This window comes from Grampus griseus (genome assembly GCF_964374135.1).
Source record: "Grampus griseus genome assembly, chromosome: 20".
NCBI lineage: Eukaryota > Metazoa > Chordata > Mammalia > Artiodactyla > Delphinidae > Grampus > Grampus griseus.
This window is the reverse complement of record NC_139014.1, coordinates 7,575,118-7,585,868: the sequence shown is the minus strand read 5'-3', so window position 1 is coordinate 7,585,868 and position 10,751 is coordinate 7,575,118. Positions and strand designations below refer to the sequence as shown.

Below are 10,751 nucleotides of genomic sequence, written 5' to 3'. Positions count from 1 at the left end.
TCCTGGTTTGCCCTTCCTCTCGCGGCCCCCATTCCGCACACAAGCAGCGCTGTCCCGGAACTCGGGCGTTCCTCCGCGCCTTGGGTTTCATGACCCTGACTGCAGCTCGCAGGGGCCACGTGACGGCTTCAAGGCAGGAAGGACAGGGAAGGAAGACAGAGGTCTGTGCCCTCAGCCGCCTTGTGTGGACAGGAGCAGGAGAGCAGAGCAGGCCCACCCCCGGACCAGCTCCGACTTGGGGATGGAGAACCCCCTTAAGCCCAGGCGTGAGGGTTGGGCTCAGAGGAGCTGGCCACACTGCAGCCACAGGGCCTGGAGAAAGGCAAGCAGGGTTGACCCGCTCTCGGATTCAGTGCAGAGACCGCATTCCCCATCCCCGCAGTCCTGCGGTCTGGGGGGTTCTGCCCCCGAGGCATCCCCCCGGTGGCTGGAGCGGGAGTGCTCTGTCCCCTGCCCTCTGGGGGCCAGCGCTCCGCAGGACTTCACAGAAGGAGTTCTGACAACCCCGTGCCTGGAGCCAAGCAGCAGTGGTTGCAGAGGAGCAGTTAGGCTGCGTGTGGGGACTGGGTGACCAGTGAACAGTCGTGAGACGATCTGGGGCAGAGTTGGGGTCGGGGGCATGAGATGGGCCCCACCTACTTTGACAAAAGTGAACAGCTGAGCTCAGTGAAGACAGACCCCTGAGGCACCCTTGCACTGGGCTGATGGGTTTATTCCACACTCTTTGCTTGCATGCTAACAGAAGGGAGAGCTCAGGGTGGCCTGAGGTCCTCCAGGCTTAGGGAAGAGAGTCGACCTCCCTCCCTCCTCTTTCCTGAGACCCTGTCACAGCCCAACTCCTCAGGTCTGTAGCCCCAGGCCCTGCCCCTTACAGCCTGGGCCACCCGCCGTGGGGTGCAGCCTCACCAGGGGCTGGGTCCAACTTGCATGTCGCCCACATCCGGAGCACAGCGCAGATGAACTGGCTACACAGCGCCCCTGCCACGTACACCAGGAAGAAGATGTGGTCAGCAGCTCAGCCCAGCTCCTCCTGGACCCCTTTACTCCTCTGGAGGCTTCTGTGTGGGGAGAGACAGGAAGAGGAGGTGTACTTCAGGGCTCACCTGACATGCACACTCTCCAGGAGCAGAAGGGTGAATCCCAGGAGGTGCCAGTCTGTATTTCTCCCTTCGTTAGAGTCACAACTAATGAGTGTTTGGGTCTGGCCCATTCTAGGTCATCTTGAGTTGAAAAAACGTCCCACAGAGAGGCTCTGCAAGGCAGAGGGTTATCTCAGGGAGTCTGAAGTCACCTGGGCCTTTAGGGAGGCTAACCCTGCTCCCTGCTCCAGACCTGCTGCTTCCAAGGGCAGCCGTGATGGAACCCAGGACAGTGGAGCCAGCAGAGTGGATGCAGGAACCTCTAAACAGCCTGGTAACCCGCAACCCCAGCCCACCAGCTCTGCCCCTAGGCCTCTTTCCTCAGCAGCCCCCAAGGAACGGGCCCCAGGCCCTGCCCACCTTCAGGATTGGGCCCTGGGTTCCCACAGTCGTGCCGCTCCCTGCTCAGGACCGGGCTGGGGCTGCTCTCAGCCCTGAGGTTGCTGTGGGCCAGCAGCCCGGACAATAGCCCGGTTTCCCGTGGTGCTGATGAAGAGCGGCAGCAGCAGGGCAGTGACGTAGTGAACTGGGGAGGTGGGCAGGGGTGGGGCGACAGCAGGCGTGGGCAGAATGAGGTGGGCCCAGCACAAGGTGGTCCTGCCCCCGGCCAGGCGAGGGTGTGGGCCTTACTGAGCAGCGGGTTGCAGGAGGAGAAGCTGGGCAGGGCCTGAACCAGGGAGGAGTGGAAGACGAGGTAGCCCAGCAGCAGGGTCACCTTGTAGGCAATGTGCGCCGTCCGGAGGGGCAGCAGCGCCCCGCACAGGTCAGCCAACAGCAGTGCCTCCCCGGGTACCGAGAGCGCTATGATGGCCTTTAGCGCTGTGTTCTGCAGGCACAACTGGAAGGAAGAAGGTCGGGACTTTCCAGTGGGGGTTGCGCAGGGGTGGGCGGTAGAAGGGTGATGTCACGGCCTCTGGCTGTGCATCCTCGATGCCCCCATCAGCCCTCGGCAGCCACCTCCCAAGTCACCGTCACCTGGAAGCAGGGCACCAGCAGCTGGGATGGGACTTGGGTTTTCAAATCCTGAACTACGTATTCCCTCTTGACACTCACCATCTCATTCACCACATGGGCCTGGAACTCCAGCTCCATCACTGAAGGGGTGGGGGTGAGAACAGTGAACTAGAAACACCCCTGCCCCCGCATCTCTCTTGGGGGTAGGGGCAGGGACAAGCTGGAGCCCAGGGATGCTGGAGCCCTGTGTTGGTTGCTGGGGGCAGACTTGGAAACTGGTCTGTACAAGGGCTTTCCAAACCGGATTTCGCAAGACCCCAAGTTTACTCCAGTTAGAAGGGCCTTATCAGATTCACAGGTGAGTTTTCATTGTAAAAATAAATGCACCACTTCATGGAGGGGACATGGTCACAGACTCATTCACCAGTATATCATCTCACACCTGAAATAATTAGGATTCATTGGGCGGCAGCTGTGGTATTTCCCAGAGGGGAGGGATGTAGGGAAGGATGGAACTTCGCCGCCGAGTTGGATGTCACCTGTTGGGCTTGTGGGATATTCACTGGGTGGCTACACCTTCGGGATGTTTCCAGGAATGAGCCAGCAGCAGCCTGAGCCTCTGGGCTTGACACAAGTGTGCAGTTCGGCCCTGGCTGCTGGGGGCATTGCTCTGGGGTAGCTGATGGGGGAGAAGAGAAGACTGGAGGGGGGCTACAGCCTAGAGCAGGGGAGGACTAGGAGGTGGGGCTGCTGTTTGAGTGGGAGGTGCCCGGTGAAAGCAGAACGATCAGCTCCCCTAAGCCTGGGGGTGGACTGGTGTGAACACAGGGCCGGGACCCCTGTGTCAGGTGTTCGCTGGAGGCCAGAGGCTCCCCTCTCCCTTCATCTCCCAGCTCCTGTCCTGTCAGCACCAGTGTTGCCAAAAGCGAAGAAGCTGAGGCTGCAGTGGCGCTGGTCCCTGGGGAAGTGGAAAAGCTCAAAGTCACAGTTGGTCTCCGTGGTGAGGACCAGGTAGAGCTCGATGTGGCCATCCCGGTCCACTCGGGCTTGTGGGCTCTGGCCCTGCCAGTTCACCCAGAGCCTGCAGAGGGAAAGGTACCACAGCCAGTGGCCCAGCTCCTCCTCAGAAGGGGGAGACCCCAGCATATGCCCAGCTGCCATCCACTGCCCTCGGGGTTCCAGAAGGGGCACCATAAGGCATGGGAGTTGTGCCAGTGGTCTGGCAGGGCCACCAGGAGGGGGATATTCACTAAGAGGACCTCCCGGCCCTAGATGGGGAATAGCGAGGGCTATGCCTGCCTAGTTTCTGAGACAAGAACCCCCGCCTCACTTACACCTCCCGGATAGTGAGTCCTGGTGTCCAGAGAGAGTCCCAGGGCAGCGTGACTCTGCCCTGCCGGTGGCCAGGCGAGTGTCCAGCCAGGACTAGGGACACAAGGATGCTACTAAGGCTCCCACTCGCCGTATACATGCGCCCTTGGGCTTGGCAGGTTGGTGAAGGCCAGTGCTTCTGTGCTGGGCTTACAGAGGTCTCCCTTACTCACCCCCTGCCCCCACACTGGTGGTGGGTGCTCACCAGTCGAAGCAGCATCGTGGAGGACACTGTGTACCGCAGGATGTCCTGGGGGAGGGGGCAGCAGGTCACCTCGGGGGTGGGTGCTACGTGACAAGAAGGAAGGAGACCCCAGCACTCACTAGGCTGAGTCCTGTCCCATTCCTAGCTCAGCGCTTGGGCCCCCGAGTTCTCCACAGCCTGAAGACACTTAGCACGTTAAACACGTTTGACACAAACACCTGCACGTCCACGAGCAGGGGCGCGCTTCCGTTCGGAATCTGGATGGTTTCCTGAACCTCCTGGGGTTGAGTTGAGGTTGAAGAAGGATGACCAGTCTGAGGGATGGAGGTCGAGGTCACCCAGTGCCCTGGGGCCCAAATCCCAAAGCTCAAGACCCTACGCTTTCTACCTGCCAACCGCTGACACGCTGGAGCCACAGTGCGGTTCCGAGCCCGAGGAAGGTGAGATGGAGCAGGAACCGCAGGGCCATTGGCAGCAGCTGCTCGGAGGGGCTGGATGGAGCAGCAGCGCCAACCTACGACCTCCACTTCAGTCACTTCTCTGCGCGACTGGGCAGTTGGTTGGAGGCAGCTGTTCTGCGCACCAACCCTGGAGCCTTGGACTTGGCACACCCCCACCCCAGGTTCAGCAAACACCTGAAGACAAAGCTCAGGACCCAGCCCCGCCCACCTGGCACCTGCCTATATGCTTCCCGGTCCTGCTCCATTTCCACCACCTGGAACCAATCATCACACTCAGGACCCATCAAGCAGACCAGGGAAGCGTGGGAGCCCTGCTCAAACACGCACACACTTTTCTCTGACACTGTCCTTCCAATCTGGCCAGGTGCAGCCTCTGTTTCCACAGCAGGCACCGCCTGGCTAAATACCCAGACCCTTACCAAAGTGCTCTGTGCTCAAAGACCTGAAGTGGGCACACCCTTGGGTTATCCTGCCTCTTCTCAAACACTGAACTAATTTCATGTAAAAAGCTTGGCTCAAGAACTCCGGGAGTGGGGCAAACCTGGGGACAGGTAGAGGCTGGCTCCTGACCAAAGCTCGGGGCGGGATTCTCAGCCTGCCCCGGTCCAGCAGTGCCTTAGAACCGCTGCTGTGCGCCCCAGAGCAGGACTGACGGGTGTGCGGGTGACTTTCCTGGCCTGAGGATAAACCAAGCCCTTGGAGACCAGATCCCAGATAGCTGCAGTGAAGGAAGGAAGCCCAAAGGCTGAAGGTGGGTAGGCACTGCTCTGGCTGGCATGGCTCCAAGGGACCCCAGGGAGCCGGGAACAGGCAAGAACTCGCCACCCGCAGGCGCACGAACGCTACTAGGAACACACATAGTGTCCAAGTCTGTCATCGACCAGTTTATCGAGCACGCTTAAACACTCAGCCCGCCTTTGTTGCGTTCACCGGCGGCTGCTGGCGCCCCGATCTATATACACCTGGCGCTTCCGCATGGCCACGTGCAAAGAGCCTTCGGTCGTCCCGCGCTCCCCAGCCTCAGTTAGGGATTTCTACGCGGACTTTAACTCTGCCGCCTTCAGTGCGGGCCGCCCTCTTTCCTTGTAACTGAGCAGGGCACCCTGCCCTCATTTATCCGGAGCGCCCCTGTGAAGTTGTAGAGCCTCGCGAGATATGCGGAGACACGGCGCGCCAATGCCCGCGGAATGGATTGCGTGTTTTATTAACAGATGAAACTCCCTCCACGATCCCCCGACCTCTGACTCCAATCTTTCAACACCCAAGTGTACTCCCTAAGTGCCTTCGGGTCACATTAACTGTCAAGGTGGCTTTGGGAGCCTTTTGGTCCCGCCAGGACAGGCTGGGAACCGAGCTCGAGGACTGGCAGCTAAGAGGCGCCGGCGCAGGAGCAGAGGGCCCGGCTGCCTCGCTCACGTGCGTTACGTCGGTGGACTCGCGCTCCAGCACGCTGCCGCTGTGGGTGCCCTGGGCCGCGACGCACACGCGGCCGGAGGCTCTGCGCGGGGCGCGGCGCAACAGGCCCGCGCAGATCTTGCGGAAGCCCTTGCGGAAGTGCTTGGAGACGAGAGCGTAAACGATAGGATTGACGCAGGAGTTGGAGTAGGAGACGAGGTGCGAGAGGATACGCAGCGCGTAGGTAGCGCGCGTAAGGGGGAAGCGGCCGAACCACACGCAGAGGTTAAGCGCGTGGTGAGGCATCCAACAGAGGCAGAAGAGCGCGGCCACGATGACGATCATACGCGTCAACTTGCGTTTGGCGCGCCGGGCGCCCGAGCCGGCGGCCACCGGGTCGACGGCTCGCCAGAGGTAGCGCAGGGTGCGCGCGTAGGTCAGGCCGAGCACCAGCACGGGCAGCAGGTAGCTGAAGACAAAGGTGCAGAGGTCCATGGCGCGGCGGCGAGGCGCGCTCCACGCCGGGCGGCACACGGTCAGGTTGGCTAACCGTGACTGGCGGTAGTAACTCAGGTACGGCCCGGAAAAGAGCAGCGACAGCCCCCAGATGAGCCCGATGACCGCCAAGGCGTTGCGAAGCGTGCGCAGCTCGCGGGAGTGCAGCGGGTAGCGGATGGCCAGATACCTGCGGGTCGGGCCAGAAAGGGAGACGTCTGGTGTGCCGGCGGATTCGCGGAGGCAGGGCCGGACCCCTCCACCTCGAGCCCCACGCTCACTGTCGAGGAATGTCTCTAGCGCACGGTAATACCGCACAAGCCCGGAGGGCGACACAGAGCATCCCGGACACCCTCAGCCGCGCCTACACGTGGGGCGGGACCCAGCAGCAGGAAAGGCCACTCATCTGCTCTTCCTGAGACTATGACCACAATCGGATTCCACCCGGGAGGGCACCCCGAAGAGTAAACCGACTTTGGGGCTCCGGCAGGCTGTGATTACCCACCAGTGACGGTGCCCGGAGAGGTAGGACCCAGGCGCCTTGAGGCCCTAGGAGACAGCCTGGAGACACTGTCAGGCAAGGTACCGCGAGGGAATTCTTTAGAGAAGCCGACGTTCTATGGGTCCCATCAGTGCTCTCTTCTTGGAACCAACACACTTGGCATTCAGTGGACCTGGGAGGTATATGGGGAATGTGGCCTCACCTCGCTGCCTGTCCAGGGAAGGTTGGGAGGACGTGGAGACGGAGGGGGCTGGGGAGATACCAGGATTCCCTCCCTAGGAATCCCCCAGGTGTCCTTTCAAGCTTCAGCTTCCAGGGGGACCCTTGGGCCCGCTCCTCTCCTGCCCTTGCCCCCAGGCCTGTTGGTCAGGTTGTGGGACCGAGCTAGGGAGCCTCGGCCATGCTTGCTCGGAGTTTGGCATGGGCCCTCACGAAGGACCCAAATTCTGCAGTCCGCACCAGAGTCGGCTGTGCGGAGCAAACTGTGGCTTGGAGGCCAGTGAGGTGGAGGCGCCCGAGTTTGACGCCAGGAGACAGGCCAGTGGCTTCACGCACAGGATTACTGGATGGGCAACTCTGAGCAAATCACTTACAAACTCGGTTTGGTCTGTAAATTGGGCACAGTAATCCCTCCCATCCCAGCCTCCCAGGGGCGTCGAGCTTCAAAGGAGACCCAGCACGGGGGAAAACCCTTTGCACCCAGAAACGTTGTGCTTTGTCAGATGTCAGCGGCGCTGGAGAGCTGAGGTCTCCAGCCTGAAGCTCCTGAGGATGTACCGAACAGAGAGACACGGAGGTCCCCCATTCTTATTCTTCTTTTTCCTCTTACACACCTGCTTGTCTTTCACTCCTTCCTGCTTCCCTTGCCTTCCTAGTGTTCTTTTCTACTTTCCACACATCCCTCCTTGACCCTCAAGTCCAGCCCCCTTCTCCAGCCACAGCCTGCCTGCCAGCTCACCTGTCCAGGGAGACGGCAGCCAGTGTGAAGCTGCTGGCATGCATGGTGAGGAAGATGAGGAAGTGCACCGCCTTGCAGAGCAGCGAGCCGAACACCCAGTCGTCCAGGGTGTAGATGGTGGCCTGGAAGGGCACGCAGCACACGATGAAACACAAGTCGGCACGCCCAGGTTGAGGATGAACAGGTTGGTGGTGTTGACCGCCTGGCCACCACGAAGCAGCACGGCCAGCACCAGTGAGTTGCCTATGGTGCCCACGAGGAAGATGAGCGCAAATAGCATGGGAACGATGAGGCTGCCAGCTACCCCGGCCGCCCGCCTCGTTCGTGTCCTCGGTGTTCAGGCCACCCGAGCCATTCATAGTGCCGCTGCACCGGGGCTGCCCCGACTTCTGCAGCTGTCTGCGTCCTGGCGAGCGCGCAGCTCCGGCGGTTTTCAGCCGCTGCAGCGCCCAGAGCGACTCGGTGGAGCTGCGGACGGAGTGAGTCTCGCTGAGGCTGGGGCAGGAGAAGCGGGTGCGCTGGGGGCAGGGGAAGGAGCGAGCAGCCGAAGGGTGGGGTGTTCCCCCTGGCGGCCGGCCGCGCTGGGGGAAGGACTGTCCAGTGGCCTCGGCGCGCCCCGGCCAAGGCACAGGCTGCCCACCCTTGGGGCGGAGGGCCGCGCCAGTGTCTGTTCCTCGGCCCTCCGGCGTCGGCGCGCTCCAGCCTCCGACTCCGGGCTGTGCCGGGCTGAGCAGCGAACCGACCTCCGGGGCAGACGCCGGAGTGGTGGAGGGACCGCCTGCCGGGAGCGCTCGCCCGCTACCCCGTGCGCCTCGGCACTTCCCTGCAGCCTGGCGGGCGCGCCAGACCTCCTGGGGCAGGCTGGGGAGCGTCCTCGAGAGAGTTGCAGGTGGCCCCTAAAGCGTGGGGTGGGAGTGATGAAGGGCGGAGGCGGATGAGAGTGCTGCCGTTTTCCAGAAATGGCGAGTGGGACGGCCCTGCCGTGTGCCCCACGCCTCTTCCCACTTCTAATTCCCAGGAACAGCGGTAGGGATGGTGGAAGGATTTCATTCCCTTCTCTCCCTCACTGAGCGTCTCCCCCTCCAATTCAGTCCGGTAAAAATTTATTGAGCATCTGCTGTGTGTCAGGCTCTGTTCCTGGCGCCGTGGCTCGGTTTCCTCAATATTACAATATGGGCTAATAACACCTTCTCAGAGGGCTCTGGTGAGAATGGAATGACATGTGTGTGAGAGACCTGAGGCCAGTTGGTAGAATCTGGATGAATCCAACTCTTCTTCTTTTTCTCCTTACCCTATTCAGATATCCAACAAGGGGAAACTTAAAGGAAATACAAAACAGCAGAGGACCATGCATCAGGAGCATTTTCCTAGATAGCCAGGAGGGTGTTTAGGTTGCAAAAAACAACTTAAATATTTGTTTCTGATTTTGACATACTAGGCATCAAACACCCGTGACCCAGAATCATCACTGTTTCTATATAGTTTTAAAACTGGGTTTGAACATCACTTCCTCCTGTGGCTTGACCTCTGCTTCCCCTTTCCTTGCCCTGTTCCTTGAGTCCTAGTCAAAAACATTCTTTTTCCACTTTCCCCTCCAGGATCTCAGCCTCAGGAGCCCAGCTACCTGCTCCTCTTGGTAAGGAAGCCTCGTTCACACCTCTGCCCTGCCTGCTTATTCACTGAATAGGAAGAAAATGACCATTCATGTTTCTGAGATGCTTGCCATTCATTTATTGAATACACGTTTATACAGCACCTACTCCTTTCCAGGCACTGTTCTAGGTCCTTGGGATTTACCAGTGAGCTCTACAAAGACCAAGGCCCTTCATGAGCTTCCTTTCTGGCAGGGAAGAGACAAATATAACTCAAGTTATTAATCAATTACAAGTTAAGTACTTGCAGGAAAAGTAAATCACGGTGAGGGAATTGGGAGTACTGGAGTGGTGGTGATGGTGCAATTTAAAATGGGGTGGTCAAGCAGACCTCATTAGGAAGGTGACATGTGAGCAAAGAGTTGAAGGAGCTAGCCTAGCAGATAGCCAAGGGAAGTGCATTCCAGATAGAACAGCCAGCGCAAAGGCCCTAAAGCAGGAGTGTGCCCGTGTCCCTAAGCAAGGAGCGTGGTATGGCTTGAGCTGAATGAACAAGAAGGAGATTGGCACGAGAGAAGGTGAGAGGCATAGCATGTAGGACTTTTTTCCCTTGCAAGGAAGTCTTCTAATCTGACTAAAAAGCGGAGCCATTGCAGAGTTTTGACTAGAGGACTAACATCATCTGACTTACTTTTTTAAAAAAAGCTTTATTGAAATATAATTCACATACCATACAATTTACCCATATAAAATGTTCATTTGTTTCTTAATATATTCACAGAGTTGTGCAACCATCACCACAATCAATTTTAGGATGTTTTTGTTCCTGCCTCCCACCCCTAGCCCTACACAACCACTCTTTGTCTCTATAGATTTGCCTATTCTGGACATCTTATATAAATGGAATCATACAATATGTGGCCTTCTGTGTATACCTTCTTTCACTTAGCCTAATGATTTCAAGATTCATCCACAATGTAGCATGTATCAGTACTTCATTCCTTTTTATGGCCAAATAATATTCCATTGTATGATAATCACATTTTGTTTATCAAATTCACTTGTTGATAGACATTTGGGAGACTTACTTTTTTAAAAATTATTTTTAATTTTTGGTAAAATATACAAAACACAGTTTGCCACCTTAAACATTTTAAGTGTATAGTTCAGTAGTGTTAAGTATATTCACATTGGTGTGCAACCAATCTCGAGAACTTTTTGATCTTGCAAAACTGACAGTCTATACCCATTAAACAATAACTCTCCATTTCCCCTGCCTTTAGCCCCCAGCAACCAATCATTCTACTTTCTATGAATTTGACTACACTAGATACCTTATATGAGTGGAATCATACCATATCTTTTCACGACTGGCTTACTTAGCACAATATTTCCAAGCTTCAATCATGTTGTAGCATGTGTCAGAATTTCCTTCCCTTTTAAGGCTGAATAATATTCCATTGTATGGACAGACCATATTTTGCTTATCCCTGAGGGCCGCTGGGTTGCTTCCATCTCTTGGCTATTGCGAATAATGCTACTATAAACGTGGGTGTACAAATAACTCTTCAAGACCCTGCTTTCAATCCTTTTGGATATATACCCAGAAGTGAAATTGCTGGATCATATGGCATTTTGTCTTCCACTGTGGATGTACCATTTTATATTTGCACCGAAAG

At 57.4% G+C, this 10,751-nt stretch overlaps 2 protein-coding genes across 2 annotated transcripts; both read right to left on the bottom strand.

The window, feature by feature from the left end:
* Positions 1-868: 868 nt before the first annotated feature.
* Positions 869-4,414, bottom strand: ZACN (zinc activated ion channel; the record flags this gene model as incomplete). Its single annotated transcript, XM_082678774.1, is given in 13 exon segments — positions 869-1,014; positions 1,017-1,058; positions 1,500-1,617; positions 1,619-1,665; positions 1,770-1,977; positions 2,109-2,233; positions 3,005-3,174; positions 3,428-3,485; positions 3,488-3,518; positions 3,670-3,714; positions 3,864-3,953; positions 3,955-3,983; positions 4,339-4,414. Coding segments are annotated over 13 exon segments (1,185 nt in total).
* Positions 4,415-5,384: 970 nt separating this feature from the next.
* Positions 5,385-7,839, bottom strand: GALR2 (galanin receptor 2; the record flags this gene model as incomplete). The annotated part of the gene is given in 4 exon segments (XM_082678773.1): positions 5,385-6,210; positions 7,481-7,643; positions 7,646-7,770; positions 7,772-7,839. Coding segments are annotated over 4 exon segments (1,182 nt in total).
* Positions 7,840-10,751: the final 2,912 nt, after the last annotated feature.